Source organism: Protomyctophum parallelum (assembly GCF_964188405.1).
Source record: "Protomyctophum parallelum genome assembly, chromosome: 18".
NCBI lineage: Eukaryota > Metazoa > Chordata > Actinopteri > Myctophiformes > Myctophidae > Protomyctophum > Protomyctophum parallelum.
Window position 1 is genome coordinate 21,672,811 of NC_139716.1, and position 18,734 is coordinate 21,691,544.

At 43.3% G+C, this 18,734-nt stretch overlaps 1 protein-coding gene across 1 annotated transcript in view; it reads right to left on the reverse strand.

The window, feature by feature from the left end:
• Positions 1-18,734, reverse strand: part of LOC310875820 (adhesion G protein-coupled receptor L3) — a 233,471-nt gene that overhangs the window by 106,288 nt on the left and 108,449 nt on the right. Inside the window, exon 4 of the mRNA XM_083789211.1 lies at positions 14,326-15,126. Coding sequence (XP_083645337.1) covers positions 14,326-15,126 — 801 coding nt within the window. The remainder of the gene's footprint in view (positions 1-14,325; positions 15,127-18,734) is intronic.

Consider the following 18,734-nt stretch of genomic DNA (forward strand, 5'->3'; position numbering starts at 1 on the left):
ACATCAAAGACCAGGGGATACACTTAGTGCCTTTATGATAAAAAAAAGCTATCATAACTTCTTTAATGCTGTGGGGCTAATATGCGAGCAGGGAAATGTGGGTGGGCAAAATTGCAATCACAGCACCATCACGATATATAATGTATACATCACCGTATACATGGCATGATCTGTAGGTCCATAGACCCGCAGAAAGTTGTCCAAAGTTTAGCATGAGGCGCGCGCACACACACACACACACACACACACACACACACACACACACAAACACACACACACATACACACACAACCGTACACTAAACCGTAGCCACAGTGTACTATGGCCCTGTAGACAATACGAGGACATTTTGTGTTTTGCTTTGTCAGCAGACTCGTGGGCGCAAAGCAAAACCTCCCACCTGGGGTTCAAGTGCACCAGCGATGGTGTTAATCAGACCAGTGTGTGTCCAGTGGAAACCTCGTATGAATCTGATCTCAGGTCAGAATGGGTTAAATTAACATTGATTTTACAACATAAATTAGGGTCTCAGAGATAGAAATGCCATTCAATGGAAGTCCATAGACTAAATTACTCTTCATGTGACCACCGCACTCTGACTGTAGGTACGCTACCCGTTCAAAACATATCAAAATAACGGTAGTCCAGGCTATCCAGTAGTAGTCCAGGCTAAATAAGGCTATCCAGTAGTAGTCCAGGCTAAATAAGGCTATCCAGTAGTAGTCCAGGCTAAATAAGGCTATCCAGCCTTCATCAGTGTGGCTCTGACACACTGATGAAGGCTGGATAGCTGAAACGTTTGTCCCTGTTCAAAAATGCAATAAATATTTCTAACTGAAGTCTTGGTGTGTGCGACCCACTACCGTTATTTAGTCCTCATCATATATTATCATCTCATTCTGGCCAATCACAATTTGTGTCCTCACTTTTGTGTGTTTACACAAACCCTCAAAGCTAGCACCCCTCAAAAACAAAACACAAAACGATACGTTTCAGTTCTGAAAGTCGCGTTGGAAAGCCAGCCTGCACCTAAGTTCAACGGACACATTCCCCGCTAGTTACAGATGGGGACAGGAGTTTGGTATGCCGGGAGGCAGTCTGCTGTATCCTTACACACAAAAACACGACAAAACTTGGCTCGGGAGTGCATAGGTGCATAAAACAGCATAGGGACAGCATTGAAAATTTGACCGCAGATGATGCTTGCCTTCCTCCCTCGGTCTCGTTGGCTTCAGATTTTCCATTTCAAGGTCCAGTAATTCGGAGTTCCTGGGTCTTTTAGAAGAGAGATAAATGCTACGAGTTGACTTTAATGGAGGTGTAGCTCAATTCAAACTGGCTGCAGAGTCTAAATAGAGTTAAAGAATAGGTGCAATACAGCACACTACACATAGATACTTTCCTTATCCATGGGAACATGCATACAGTTTAATAGTGCTTGGCTTTGCCCATGTAGTTTGATGTAAACATACTGTACCATTAAAGCACAATGTACTGACTGAATTAATAATAATATAAAAATAATTTATAACCAAATTCATAATATGCTACTTGTACTTTGGACACTTATTGTACATTTTGACACACACTCACGCTACTTATGGGTGACTTTCATTTTCACTTTCAAGTAAGATATGTTTAATTTTACTTAATTATGGCTTTCAAGTACTTGACTTTCTACACCAAAGTCGGGATACTACAATAATTATAGATAGCAAAATGGTGCGTTCTTTTTCGATCTATACACCATATCTCTTTGCCAAATATAGCCAATCTAAAAGCTCACAACACGTCACATTGCGACGCGTTGATCATTTTATTCTCTCAAGTTTTATTCGTGATATACTGTACCTTAGGGGGGGAACTACATGTACCCTTATTATGTAAGGTGCTATAACGTATAAGTAATTCAGGGGCGCCTTGGATGAAAACGTTATTTACATGGGGTGCACTGAGAAACACTGGTCATCTACGTATATAATATAATATCTTAATCTATGAATCTTAATCCACTGAAAACACAGAGGATGCTTCCCTCTACACTTCACACAATCCTCTCATCGCAAAAGACTCATCATTTTTACACTCCATGCCCCGCCTGCGTCGTCAACATCCTCTCTGCGAAGACGCATGAAGCCGGTTTCCAGCCACACATGCAGGGCTTTGTGCTTCATTTCAAAGCATCCATTCCTCCTCACTAATTAGCCCCTCTCTGTGCATCCCAGGGCTCATAGCTTCTACAATTAGATAAGACCTATTCACTCCTCTCCGGGAAGAAGCCGACGCTGTTTTGAAATGAATCTGGTTTGTGACTAATCATTTCTGCACCAGACAGTGGGCTAGCCAGGCTCTCAAAAGAAAAGTTCTGCAGATCAAAAGAGACGTAAAAGGGCTTTCGGGTGAATATGAGGAAGCGTCGGGCAGAAAGAGCGACTACCACCAGCCTTGTGTTGCACCCAATTACCTCCCACTGTTAATGTTTGAACCGCATTCATACCTTCATGCATGCTTACATCTTCTGATAGGAGCAGTAATTCACCTCCACTGCAATAAAAAAAACACACACACATACAAGCCAAGGCATGCAGTTTACAGTACAGTGCAGCCTAATTAGGACATGCTGCCCTCAAATCGTTATAAATGTAAACGCTGGAGTGATTCAAAAAATAGCTTTACATTTATCCTGACAATGCTGCATCGATGCTGCATTGTTCCAGTGGACAACTTGTGCAATTATGTTACAGACAACCCTGTCACATAGCATATCCATCCGTGCAGTACAGTATGTACACAAGGTCTTAGACATATGGTGCATGAGCATACAGTAGCAGCTGGTGTGCACTGTTCCTTATATAGACATTAAGGTGCAAGAATAGTATCTGCATGTTGTACATGAGATAATGTACTGATGATTGACAGTTTGTGGTCGTTATATAATGACGTGTTGTGTCATAACTAATAAACCCTGATGAGGGCCTTTAGGGACAAAATGCGTTGGTTATCTGCTTTTCCATTTTTCTTTGCCATCAAACCATGGATGTGCTTTTATCTATACTGAACGCCGGTGAACGGAGTAGTGCCTTGGAGTTCTTTTCATTTCACCACCTGATTTTCTTTTTCACTTTGATGTTGTACAGTACAAAAGGATCGGAAATTTCAAAGCCATGAGCTACCCTATATACTTACATAGTTGACCGAGGTCCCCCAAGGGTCTATACTTGGCAACATCATTATCTCTTAGATGAAAAAAGCCAATCTAGAAGCTCACAAAGCGTCGTGTTGTGAATTTGTGACACGTTGTGAGCTTAAAGACATGCTATTTTCACAGAATCTCGACAGGCACAGAAAAGGGACGCTAGCCGTCCATGGAGTTAAACCTTTCCATAAGGTATATACAGTGGACTGTATGGCTTGACTTCACGCCGCAACACGTTGTGAGCTTGTACTGTAGATCAGCTATTTTTGGTGTGCGACACCGCCACAAAACCAAGTACAGTATAACCGTCTCTAAGCTCTCCTCCTCAGTCTCAATCCCTCCCTTCATTATGGCGTGACTCACTCAACTCCACGGTCTAGCTTGTCGCTCGCATTCATGTCATACGATCCCCCAAAAATGCGACGCATGTCCTCATGTGGCGAAGGGGGGGGGGGGATGCTGGGGGATGAGGCTGGGGCGGATGAGTGGGAAGAAAATGATGATAAAACTCCTGCCGTTTAATGGGGCCTTTTGTGGCAGGCCCACAAATCTGTCAGAGGGTGACAGCAGGGCGGGGAGAGGGGGGGGGGGGGGGTTTGGGGGGAGGAGATGGGGTGGAGGGATGTGCGGTAAATTATGTGGCCAGACATCCGGTAATGCTTCGATATCATCTGACATGATGAGAGCCCGTAATGGATGGGAGCTATGCATTGTTTGGCAATTAATTCCTCGTCTCCCTCTCTCTCTCATCCCCCCGACTCGCTCCCCGAGACTGGAGAGGGCATCTATGGAGGTTGCGCGGAGAAGCGTAATGCACAGGACTGATATGTATGTGTGCGCGCCCGCGGACAACAGGCCTCGGAGTGGCACATACTGTGCCGCGAGTCAAATGACACGGTACAGACGTGCGCTAGCCATGTAGCAGCATACAAGTGGCATTGAGATGCTGCACACATGTAGTCGCACACAAATGTTAAATGACATTTGCACACACACACTCTTTTGCTCCATTTTCTCTCGCAGGCACGTGCGCGCAGATGCGCAGACACACACACACACACACACACACACACACACACACACACACACACACACACACACACACACACACACACACACACACACACACACACACACACACACACACACACACACACACACACACACACACACACACACACAAATGTGTGCTATAATGCTCTGTCTCATCTTTATGCATGCTGTATTCATGTACATATATATGCAGATTATGCACACAAAGCACTGTGACAAAACCAAGAATACAAATTTAGATCCAAATTATGCAAATAAAAATATGGTACATATGGTACATTTAGAGTATAGAAATACACACATAATCTAGGCCAATTTTGAATGCACAATAGACGTGCTGTCGTTGCATATCGCACGCACGCACAATTTGTACCTTTTTTGAAAATTGCTAAATGTGTGATAAATTTGTGGAAGGGTTATCATCATACAGTATATTAATTTACTTACAATATTGGTCCTACTGTATAAACAATTGGTTTTAATTAAACGCTCCAGTTTTGGAGGTCTCTGCAGGAAAACGGGCCTCTGAATATTTTGTGCACCCTCTTCATTTTCTCCTCATTTCTGTGCGTGTCATGCTGAGATGGATGGATGGGGATGTTGGCCTTAATTGAGGAATCGGCTGCCAGTCCTCTCACTACACAGGTGGTCTCTGTATGATTTCGAGATCAAGCTAAGAGCCGGCAAAGCCAATGATGTATGGCCAGTCAGAGGTACAGTAGGTGGGTGGGAGGGAGGGAGGGAGGGGGAGATAAAGCCATGTGATGCATAACGGTGGACTCTTGACTGGAGAAAATGAACATGCCATATCCTGGGCCTGCTTGAAACATGAGCTCGCCTACTGGAATTGCCAAAGTTTTAGCTTGTTGTTTTTCTGTTCACATTCCAGAGCCTTATCGTTGCTTTTGGGCAGAAAACCTCCATATTTCAAGCCCTTTTCTTTCTTCCCGTACATTAATTCTCCATATAGTCGCACAAAAGTAGAGAAATATTACCCGATCTTATTGCAACGCAGGCAATTGTGACTGAACTTGTACTGTACCCCGCCTGTTTTCGAAACATTTTCCAAGTATAAGTGAAAGTGGTTAAGTCTGTCTGTGGTTAATATATTTAACTGATGAAACAAGAGCTTGTGACTACATAATAACTAAAATGTATCCATTGAAACTGGAGGTGCTTCATTTCCTGAAAAATAATGGTTTTGGAAACCCGACACGGCGATATGATGAGAAGCAGTTAAAACCCGGAAACCATCGGTGTCAGTGCATATATATACTGTATATGGCACAAAGCATTTTCAGATGGGGGTCCGCGGCCAAAAAGGTTTGAGAACTACCGATTTAGAAGGTATTTGTATAGAATGGGCCTCAGGTCGTCATGGGTTAAAACTGTACAGCGTAACAAGATACAACACCCTAGCATATTACCGTTACGCCACGGTGCCTCAGTCAAACAAGCAGCACGGGATGGACTAAATCGCTCCATATATCTGAATGCCAAACATCTCAAGGTGCATTATGAACAAAGTCCCATTGTGTTTCCAAGAGCTTCTGCAGAAAGACTGACCGTGCGTGCGTGCACAAGTGTGCGTGCGTGTACAAACGTGAATGCATGCTTGTGTGAGTGCGCAAGCGTGCATGCGTGCGTGCGTGCTGGAAAAATAAATGACTATTGTAATCCTAACCCCTAGACCCAGTTGTGTCAGCACCCTTGCCCTGGAAATGATTATCCTATGCAAGGAGTGCACCAGCCATGTAATGAGCATGTAGGGAGCAAATAACCATGGAGCCTACATTTGCAAGCGAGCTCCAACTGGAGAAGGTTTTTGGTGCAGCGTGCAAAATATGTTTTTCTGGCATAGCGTTAGAGATGACACGGCGTGGTACCTGCTGATGCTGTGCTACCGATTAAAATGACATTACTTTGCACTGCAAAGTGACCTTGCAGGATAAAGACAATGGAAAGGTTTATTATTTAAATACCGTATAGTTTATTAACAGATGGTTGTGAATGTTATTGAGTTTTTTTTCTTTCTTTTTTGCATTAAGGCGATGGCTTTTTGCTGTCTATACGATTTCCCGCTGTTACCTGGCTTGGTCCTGTTTGCATATCTTGCCAAACAAACAAAAGATAAAGCTAATGTCTAAAATAGCTGTAAAATCCTACAGTTTAAATTAAAATGGAAAAGTTTATTGTAGGTCTAGACTAGAGTACGTTCTCTGCTGCAATTTCCTGATTTTCTTGACAGCCTCAACCTCAGCTGGTGGAGCATCTTAATAATAATAATATAATAATCATATCATCATACTATAATTCAGTCAATGTCTGTCTGAATGTCTGTCAGAAACACTGCCGTATCTCCTCACCGCCTGCACCAATCACTCCCACTTTTCACACAGGCATTGACCATAATATGGAGGTCTTAACGAAGCCCTTTTTCCAATTTAACAAATTATAAATTAATAATGAATTTATTAGTGAATAAAAAATGTGCAGTACCCCTCACGGCCACAAGGGGGGGGGGGCAATATCTCACAACGGGTAAGGGCTAGTATTACATAATTATCTAATCTAACTAATCAGTTTAGAGAGAGAGAGAGGGGGGGGGGGGTAGGGACTGGGTATGTCATTTCACAGTGCATTGTGATGAAAGATGAGTCTACTAAACTATACTATACTGTACTGTACTGTACTGTACTGTACTGTACTGTACTGTACTGTACTGTACTGTACTGTACTGTACTGTACTGTACTGTACTGTACTGTACTGTACTGTACTGTACAATCTAAATAATGGGAACCTCACTGTATAGTGGACTATATTGAGTGGTGATTTTCCAGGTAATTGATGACATAACATGCTAGTGTCCTTGGCTTTTCTCTCCTCTTGGACAGTCTGTATCTTCCCATTTGTTGAACGGGCGGCGCTGTACTGTAAATCTAACAGCTCTTGGACAGCAGATGCCAGAGATAAGTATGCAACCCTGCAGTGTTTACTGTCCCGGTCCAGTCAATTTGTTTCATGCAGTCGGTGTACACTATGCCGTCCAAAGAACAACAGGTTTTGCCTCTGACGGTATGGGCTAAATTCGATCTCTCTTGGAGCAAACGCAATAATAGCTGTGTGGTTTTTTTTCGTAGCCCTCTTCGTAATCAATTTAGTGGATCTGTGTTGCTGTACTGCTGACTGAGCCGGGGCTCTCAAAACATGCCAGTTGTTGTATGAAGGTCGACGGCGTCGCCTCGGGCTTGCTTCATCTCTGCGCTGGCACGGCGCCCTGGCCAGATGGCAACATGTGGCAAGATAACAGGCATGCTAAAACGACCAGGGTATCTATGACACCAACTGTGCCATATCCTGCAGCCCTCCCACCCCCCTCCTCCTCCTCCTCCTCCTCCTCTCACTCTATGCTGATAGCACAAGAACGCAAAGGTTCCTTTATCCCGGGGCCTAAAGGCACATTTCACTCCCCAGAACAGGGATGTGCAGAGAGTGTGAGAGAGGCAGGGGCTGAAATCTCGTAAGAGGGCACTTTTGGACAAAAACAGCGAAAATAGCAGATAGCTGATCTACAAGCTCTCAACGTGTCGCGCTGCGACGCGTTGAGGCATGGAGTTCGAAACAAATCAGTTCAACGCAAAATGCTGTGTTCAAGTTCAGGAGACTTCGGGGGGGGGGAAAGCAAAGGAGTGGCATTTGCAGTTCTTTCACCATGTAGTAAATGCTGCATCCGTGGTCTGGAGAGGGTAGTTGTTCTACAGACGGGTAAAAGGCCCCCCTTTGATGTCTATGTGTGCACGTCCCTGATCCAGAACACAAAACACTGAAAGCTGAAGTACGGAGATACCGTACCGAGGCTTCAGTTGACCTTGCCGCATTGGCCAATTCGTGTGATCAATATTCTACACAGTACGATATGTTCCTTTTGAATGTGGTCGAACAATGGATGGCAGCAATGCAGCATAATGGTAAATCATGTGCTTGAGGTTACTGGTAGAGAGCATAGTGATCCATTTACAATCAATACAAAAAAATCTTAATGAATAAACAGATAATACTTTCTTAACGTCTCTGTCGGATGTCCGAAACTGTTACTTTTCAGGATTCAAATTCAGAAATAGATAAAGTAGATAGGATACTTTTAGCATTTTGCGCTTGTGCATCTGATACTTTGACACTGTAATACGATCGCGTAGGGCATTCATTTATATAAGAAAATAGAATATAGAGATATGAGGTTTCTGCTCGACAGCGACAATATGATATGAATGTACATTCCAAGGCTAATGGCCATGGGAGCGCTATAGGGAGCAAGTTCAAAGCAGAGTAATTTTAACGTGTAGTGGAGTAATATTTGACCACGTAATATCTACGACTCAAGTGCTGGGGTTGAGTACTTTGTCCACCACCGCCTCTGACAACAAAGTGACCATTTCTGCAGACACCAAGGCATCTGAGACCAGGGCAAATTCTCTCCTCAAGTGGCTGCCTGTGATTATCAGGCTTGAGCGGTCAGTGTTGCTCATTGTGGCGGACACAAAAGTCTGAAGTCTGAAGCCGAGAGTGTGTATGATTTCTCAAGTCAGCCTTAAGGGCAGAGTTCTGTACAGTATGAAGCTAGGACGTGAATGAAAAAACATCTACAGAGCATGAGACCTACAGTACAGTATAGCAGTATAAGGGTTATTGTTTTCATTTTAAATACAGTATTGTGAATGTGTTACTATTTAGGCCATGCATCAGCCTCGTAGGAGCTCTAGTCTTTTTCTCTACTGCTTACTATGTCTTTACTTTGTTTGTTTTCCACATGAAATGCATATTTAATGGTAGTCTGATTGAAACAGGACTAAGCGATCTATGGCAGTAATGGCACATGGTCTTGACTACTACTCTAAAGGGCATCATGGCATCAGCACATTTGGGTGTTTCTAATGCCACCGCTGATAGTAAAACAGTACATAATACGGGCACAAAGTGAGGCGATGGGGTTATACTTTCTTTTTTTTTTCTTTGAGAAAGGCCATTCGTTACTATTGGGGGAATATTATATATATATTGTGTGTGTGTGTGTGTGTGTGTGTGTGTGTGTGTGTGTGTGTGTGTGTGTGTGTGTGTGTGTGTGTTTGTGTGCGTGCGTGCGTGCGTGTGTGCGAAATGAGACAAGCCCATGTGTGCCATGAAGCTAAAGGGTTTCAAAACAAACTCATTTCTAGTGCTTGCATTTCTTCATTAATTGTGTTCACATTCATTACCCATTATACTTTTTGTCCTTCACTTTTTAGAAGAGAAATGTATGTCCTACTCACCACTGCATCAAATTATGAAAAACTATGTGCATGAATGGCACAAAGACAAGTCCAAGGATATCTTTTATGATATGAACATTATATGTGCCCCCCCCCCCCCGCCCCGCCCCAGGCCAAACAAATGAATTTAAATTAACAGCAGCTGCAGTTGTCATGGAAGAAGACATTGGCATGTATTGTGTGACCTTGAAAGCAGCCTGCTTACTTAACCCATTCTGTACGGGAATCTGTACGGGCATCATGTTATACTTTAGCTATTGAAAAATAGCAGATCTACAACCTCATACGAGCTTGTAGGTCTGCTATTTTTGAAAAATCGTGAAAATGTGACACAAATCATTGAATATATATCATTTCACAGTGAACGGTTTTCTTTAACTCATACCTTTGCTTCTGGAGGGTCCCTGGAACTACATATTTTCAGATGGGGGGGGTCGGTGGCCAATTACATATATTTTTGGTGGTCTTTGACATGAAAATGTTTGAAAATGTCAGAAAGATTTAGAAGGCATTTGTTATATCGTCCTCAGGCCTAAATGGGTTAAAAGACTATGGCATCTGTCACACTGACAGCAATTATGTCTCCCCAACAGTGGTTTATGCTCAGCACTTTCACAACCTTGAAGTCTTCCTTTGAGTTGCTCACCAAGTGCAGAGAAATAAATGAGTTTTCTCTTTATCCCTTTATGAATGGCATAACAACAGAGATCACCAACCAACCATACAGTATTTCCGTCAGCCGTGAATCTATCTTCTAGCCAGCATTAGACAAAAGCAGGTGTTGGAGACAAACAAACAAACTTATATGCATGCCCGTGGGTTGTGGAGTGGTGGAGTGGTCTCCTGAACTTGAACGCAGCATTTTTTGCGCTGAACAAATTTGTTTAGAAATCCAGGTCGTACACCGCATCTCCACTAGCTAAAGAGTGCTGGGTTGTGCCCCAAAAATAGCAGATCTACAAGCTCTCAACACGTCACAGCGCGGCGCATTGTGAGCTTGTAGATCTGCAATTTTCTCTATTTTTGTAGAAAAGTGCCCTCTTATCTTACGGGATGTCAGCCCCTGCCTCTCTAACATTCTCTGCACATCTATCCTGACGTGTCGTATTGTAACTAGTAACTAAAGTTTTCACAATATTTGTCTCTGAGATGTATTGGAGCAGAAGTACTGAAAACTGGAAATAGGCCTACTCCAATAAAGTAGAAAATAATAATATATACATTTTTAAATGTACAGTTTTAGGCTACTTGTATACTTAAGTTACTTTGCACCACTGCTGGTTGAGTGTCGTACTGTTGTTTTATGATGTTTTGTATTATGTGTGTCAGCAAGAATACAGTTAGACATCGCAGGCCCAAAGTTCTTTTCAGAGTGGAGTGAGGTTGGAAAAGGTCAAACCTTTGCAGGCCAGGAAGCCACAGCAACAAGTACAGCTGTCGGGTAATTCAGACAGCTGCAAATAATCATGTTCTAAGGCTTAATTAATGCTTGGTCGTACAACAGTGTTGCACACCAAAAATAGCAAAGACAACAAGCTGCCACTATGACAAAGTATTCATGAACTGCAAAAATAAAGCCTGATGTCCTCAGCGACCTGCTTTGTTAAAACAATTCCGAAACCGTTTTGCTTTGTATAATGTATATTTTATGAGATGTAATTGCTAGTCACTTTGTTGATTGCTACCAGACTTTATAACATTATTACCAATTCCAGTCTGTGATCACCCATGGGGGTGTGATGTGAGGTGATTAGCGGTGATTACATGCACCTGCACTATGTCACCACTCCTTGAAAAGGAACTTACATTCAGACACTCCACAGAAACGTTTTGTCTCCTGTCCAAAATGCAAGAATAAATTACTGAAATGCAGTCTTGGTGTGTGCGACCCATTATCGTTATTTATATCATATGACAAAGTATAAATCAGACTTTAAACTTTTTTTTTTTGTCACGAATCTCGACAGTTTAGTCACGTTTAGTCACGACTGTGACTAAAATCACGACTAAATCGACAGTTGATTGTTGACAGTTGACAGTTGACTAAAATGTATTTTGGCTGCCGTAAAATGTATTTTGATGCCGTCGTAATGGCTGATTTTACACTTGCTGAAAATTGCAGATCTACAAGCTCACAACGCGTCACAGTGCGACTGCTATTTCAGCATGCAACCAAGTGTAAAATGAATTATACTGGATCTTTTATCCACTAGTCCCTTCCTTTAGTCCTTCATTTGTTGACGAAATTGTCATTACATTTAGTCTTAGTGTTACTCATCGTAGCTTAGTTTCCATTTAGTTTTCATCAGTGAAAAAACTAACATTTTGCGTCTTAGTATTAGTCGACGAAATCAACACTGCTCGTGAGCTACGTTTTTTCCATGACTGGAGAATAATGGAGTTAAGTTCAGCTAATAATTGCTGATGGCAGCACGCCGGAGGTCGGAGGATGGACCCTACTGATTATCGGTGACTCCATAGCCGTTCCTCTGGAGCCACCTGTAGGCCAAAACCTAGCCCCCAGAACCACGATAGTACAGTGAAGCTGCCGTCGCCTGGTGGGATTGCAATACTTCCGCATTTAAAACTCCTCTGCTAATTGAAACCCATAGTGCGCCTGCTCGGTGCTCAAGTCAAACGCTGGTCAGCAACTTTCAATGAAATTAATAGCTGGGGGTGGGGCAGTGTCCTCTAGATAGTAGATACTGTATATAATAATAATAATAATAAAAATGGCCAGATTGCCATGAAACTGGAGCAGCAGCATGACCACAACGGGACACACGAAGGGCTTTTCAGCTCTTAGTCCTGTGACAACTATTAGGAGGGATGTTTCACTATATCGGACCGCCGCATTACACTGATTATAGAATTGTGGAATTTGTGGCCAATGAGGTAGTTTTGTTTAAACTAAAGTAATACGATACACTATGTGATGTCTGGCCTCTGTGATGATATATTGGTGCGGCCTAATTTTAACATCCTGCCAACCGGCTTTGGTGGAGCCGTGTTCAAAAGTTATGAGCAGTATACTGTAGACATTTCCCTCTCAACTTTATGGGGATTGCGCATGATCCGCAGGAAACTTTGCAGACACAAATATTTAAAAAAAACCTCCTGTCTAAAGGTCAGTGAAGGCTCCGCGAGCATCTCACATCAGCCACGCACAATAACTAATCATCCAAACACTAGACTACATGTACATCTTTGAACCATCACAGATCTCCTCTCAACTCCCCGCTGCCGAATGCACTGTAGCGTGCGCTACACCCTGAACCGTGAGCTATCGCACACGGCGCCAGGACCCAGCTGTAGGCCCGCAGGCGTGGCTCTCCTGCTCCGGTGCTCATATCCTGCGGCAAATCATGCACTGAAGGCCCATGGGTGTGTGTGTGTGTGGGGGGGGGGGGGGGGAGGTGTGGAGGAAGTGTTCGGGGAACGGAGAGAGAGTATAGAGAGAAAGAGAGAGCGTGTGTGCATGTCTGGCAGTGCCTAACAAGCACTACGGACAAAGAGATCATAATGAGACAATACGGACAGGGAGAATTCAACCATAATCAAGATGGGCAGCTGGAACAACCTGAATGATTCATTGTTCATGCAGGGATGCGTTCAATCACTCACTCACACACACACACACACACTCAACCTCGGGTCCGCTCTGTTTATCTGCCTTTTTTATTTGTTCATTTACTCCGTCCATCCGCTTTATTTATCAGTTTACTAGCGCTATTCATCAGCTCCATCTATACCTCCTTTCCCGGCCCGTCAGTGGAGCCGGGCCGGGTCCTTGACTGCTGTTTGGAGGTCAGCCCATTCTTCACAACAGGAGTGCAAGACAAAACTCTCTTACAATGATAGAGGGGTCTATTACAACCTGGCTGTGTGTATGTGTCTGTCAGTGCGCGTGTGCGTGTGTGTGTGCGCGTGTGCGTGTGTGTGTGCGCGTGTGTGTGTGTGTGCGTGCGTGCGTGTGTGTACATAGGCAGGCCTGACCTCGATGATCAAGGGAGTCTGATTCGACGACTACCAATCTCTCCGTGGAATCATGCATGATTTGACTGAGAGATTGGCCTAATTTGTTATATTAATTAACTAATAAGTTTGCGAAAAAAAGGAAGGAAAAAAATATATATATTGGGTTTTGATTATTGGTAGAAACCGAGCAAGTACTGTATATGTTAAATCAGACATCTTTCAGAGATCTTTCATTAACGCCTGTCTGGGACACTATGCTGGGTAGTTATTGGACCACTGCCGTCAAACTACTTCTCTTAAATTATCTTTCAACTGCACACACAAATCTATGAGCATGTCTAATCTGGCCACTCATCAACCACGTATGACTGAGTAGGTCTACCATCCCGGATGTCACCGGACCTTGGTAATCAATAGGTAAGCCTTGCTGGGCCATGAGGCCCATAGGGCAGCAGCCTATTCTCCTGTTTCTGTAGCGTGAGGCGGCTTGATGTACAAGTAGAACCCCTGGACATGACGCTAGCAGGGACTTACCCCAATCCAACCCTTGATGCTAAATTCCAAGCAGGGAGGCATTGGGTCCACTTTTTCAAAGTCTTTAGTATGACCCAGCTGGGGATCGAACCCCGACCTCCCAGTCCCAGGGCAGACACTCTAAACACAAGGCCACTGAGCTGGTTGGTAATGATATTGAATCGCTTACAGTGAAATCCTTACCGTTTAACTAAGCCACTGTGTTAAATTGACACACATTAGTGACATGCAAATACATACAAAAAAAGAAAGCTTACCTAGTCTGTTGTCCAGTGCCCCAAAATCCAGGGAGTACTTGACCACATGGTAATTGTTCCACACGTACAGCAGATTGTCCCTGGGGTTGTAATCCACGGCGGCGATGTACTGGTACGAGTTTGGGAAAGGGATGTCCAGGAAACCGTCTTTGCTCAGCTCTGTGTTGAAGATGTAATCAATTTTGTTCCCGGTTGCCTCATTGTCGTCGTCCTCGTACACCGACTTCACCACATAGAGGATTCCACAGATCATAAAGGCGTTGGAGGCAGAGCGCTTGTCGTAGGCCGTGTCCCAGGTCCCCTCCACGCGCAGCGTGTACGGATTCAGCTGGCTGATGACGATGCGCCCGTTGTTCTGCTCCGTCGCGTAAATAACCCACAGCCCGTTTTCGTCCACCGCCAAGTCGATGTCCGACTTCCCCCCCCAGCGGTATGGCGACGTGTCGTGGTAGTTGGCGTTGGCGATGATGGCCTCGCCGCTCTTGATGCGAGTCCGCAGGTCGAACTTGACGATGTTGCGAGTGCGCTCCTTGTTGAAAAAAAGCGCCCCGTCGTAGACGACGAAACCTGTTCCGTCGACGCGGTGCGGGAGTTTATACGTCGTCGTTGGTCTTCCGGCGATGAAGTCTTCCTTGGAGGAGTACTCGGTCAACGTGTCTGTGCGGTAAGGCGTCCAGGGCATGTAGTAGATCTTGTCAGAAGCCTGAAGGGGATCTTTGCACCAGGCTCCAGACTGGTGGTCCGATTCAAAGAGGTGTTCGCTCTGGTACACCCCTCGCAGAAGCCCTGGGCACAGGAATACTGAGGAGCCAAAAATGGGAAAAAGACAGAGCAGAGAGTTACTTTGGTATGTATGCAAGAGGAGCCAGTGAGGTGTTATACTGCAGACAATACAATGCAAAGACGATCAGCTCTGAAGCTCATTCCTGTCCAATGCAAAGGGTCAAGAGGTTGAGCTGCCGTGCGTAATTTTCATCAGGGTTGAGGCGGTTCTACTCAAATCAAATTCAATAACGTAATCCTTACCATTTGCCTCCAAAATAACTAATATTTTGACTCAGACACATCATGACTTTGAAGGTGTGCAGTAATTGCAATCACTTATTTTTTTCCATATTTTGTAATTATGCAAGTCTAAATCCACTACATGTGTCACAGCAGTCCTTGACCCTGATGACAATTAGCATACAGAATAATAGCACATGTACACCAACATGATGGGGGGAAATGTGATGCAAAATGTTATACAGATCTACAGTACAACACACACACACACACACACACACACACACACACACACACACACACACACACACACACACACCTTAATCTCATCAACACTCAAGTCATATTGCCTCTTTCTCTTCTAACAAAATATAATTCCAGAATAGCCGAGGAGCCAGGACAGTGTATAGTATGAAAATGACTACAGTGTAACCATATCATTCCATCCACTCAGTCATATCAAATATTCTGTCACAAGTCGTTGACTCGTGACAGCCAATAGAGATTATACAAACCCAATATTACAAGATTTTGATAAATGGTACACTGTGGTTATTGGCAGCAGCTGCCCCCTACCGGGGCATAAACACAGTGATTACTCAATCCATGTAATGATATGAGTCTATTTCCCATTATTTCAGCCATATTCAGATCTTATTTGTCTGAGGCATGATTTACTATTCCGCCACACTAAACTAATTACTTCATGCAAACTGCATGAAGGCCAGTGGATGGGCTGATTACATTTGAGTATGGATTCTACTGGATCTCTAAGTCAATTTAAAGCTTCCCATCTTTACAGAAGAGCTTTAGAAAAGGCTGCTTCTGATATGAATTTTAAATAAAGGGAGGGTAGTTTTATATGTCCCAGAGGAGACGATCAAAGCGAGGCTTTGCCAATGAGGGAGCATAATGTCTGCTTATATGTCTGTATATAAGTAGCCTCCTCGTTCACTGAGGCAGTACAGCAAGGTATGAAGGTCTACCGTACAATATCTATTAGCTGCAGTTAACAATAACACTATTACTGATACATTAGGATTTCTTCTGCCAAATAATATTGGCAAGAGATCTTGGTAATGCTTTGTCAAAAGTGGCCAATTGCTAAGGCGAAATGTTTTGGGGGTGGGGAAAGAGCCCTTGGCCGAGAGCTCCGCTTAATACTCAAAGGCTGGTGGAAAATAAAGATAAAGGATTAAGACGACATTTTTGAGGTCTGAGTTATGGGGTAGGCCAGAGTACATCACAAACAACAACCAAAACACACACACACACACACACACACACACAGCGTGACATGCGCGTGAAAGCTCCTTTCGTTCAGACAGAGGCTGGGAGCCTGACACAGCGTTGACAGGTCCTATCCGGAGATCCGTCTAGCGGAGGTGAAATGCTGCGTTCTCAGAAGGAGAGAGGTGGAGAGAGGGTTGTGGTTTTACCATTCCTCTGTAATCACTTGAGATTAAACATGTTGTCTACCTCTGCATGTGAGAAATGTGGCATGATGCATGCTGTACGACATCGCGCCTCGGCACGCACCTCGGCAGTTGGGCTGCTCAACGGCTATCTTTCGAAAATAAAGCCTAAACTAATAATCCATTAAGATCCATTATACAAATGGCTTCTGAACTTCTAAACACTTTATTTTTTAATAGCCAAATAACGTCTAAAATGACACAGATGCTTTCACTGATGCATTTATAACTGATGTAAGCACACCAGAGATGGAAGCGTGAATGACAGAAAACAATGATGACTTTCATGGGGAACTTCCTGACAAAATGTTTCTATAAAAGCATTGTTACGCTCCTACTTTTCATTAACACGCTGTATGATATTCTGAATATATTAGCTACACTTGGGAGCTGATATGTGGCATAGATTGTGATTATTAAAGTGTGATTTCTCTATGCATGTACAGTATGTGCTTATTTTTGTTTATTGTGCTGCGTTTCAATGTGTCTGTGACCTTACTTCCCTTCGGCATTCACGTGATAATAGTTTGTTCATTAACAGCTTGCGGATAAAAAGTTGGTTTGAATATGTTTCATAGCAAGATTCTTAACTGCCTTTTCATTTCAATAATTGCACATTTCACCTTGGATCTTTGAAGTTAACTTGCTGCAATGTGGCTTGGTGACAATTTCCCCCGGTAGGGAAAATATTGCATTATAGAAACACAATGCCCTGGGGAAGTGGTGCAAACCCAGACCTCTGTAACACAGCATTGTGCAGGGCAGATAAGATGCCTAGTAGGAATATTAATATCTATGATCTTTCTCCAGTATTGACTGGCGATTCCCTGTAGGCTCTATAGCCCTCGTCATGTTAAGAGCTATAATCAAAAATGCTGACACCTTATTGAACAAGCTATTGATCTCTTTATAGTATACACCTCTACTTTAATATTATGCAGCTGAGGAAGCAACAGCAGAATAACTTTGGGTTATTAATAATAGGTTTATTTCTTAAGCTAGGAAAGCTATATTGTAATAAAGCTGTTGGTCTGTTATATAATTAAGCAATTTAACAGACAGATACATTGGTCCTGCGTTGTGTTCAATATTTCCGACAATGCTGCCTTGATAGTTATCAATGCAGTTACAGTAGTTAGTTATTGATAGTTAGTCGATATATCCTGCATTTATTTGATTGATAGTTGCTCATTTTTTTTACTCTTTCAACCTCCCTGATGGTCTAATTTTCCCCATGAAAGACATGCTGGGAACCACCTTGATGAAGCAGACGATGAACACACACCGATGAACAGGAATCAGACGACACGTTGCCATAGCAACCCCATCACCAAGAAGCACGTGCCCATATGGAAAACCCACGTTAAGTAAAGAAGTTGGCATTTAGTTACCTTTTTGCTCCACTTCTATATTTAGCCATGAGGGGGAGAGAAAGACAGAGAAATAAATAACAGTTTAATGATTAGTGATAATTGGAGAGTATGCTCTCCAGCTAACTTTCAAGCAACAGCACAAGAACATGGGGTTAGGAATAGACGCGCGCAGAATTCAGTGTTGGAAAAGGAGGGGAAAAGTGCAGTTTCTCTTGTCAACCTGTAGGGAAGAGACAGATTTAATATTATATTAAAGTTGAACAGAACGTATAGGCACCAACGTGAGTGGCGCGTGCATACAAGCTTTGGTATGTGGGGGTAAAAAGGTTTGACTGTGAAAACTGTTAACACTCCATGTTGTATACAATGCACAAGTGGATGGCAATACTCGGAACGTTAGACTTATATGACTCCTCTTTCAAAAAGACAGGAGTCTTGTTAGTCAGAACTTACTGCCTGCGTTTCCAAGATGGCGCCCGAGTGAACCGGGCAGTGACATTTGCTTTCAGTGTGTTGGAAAATTGCCTATCTCTAAATGTTATGTCTACAGCTGCCA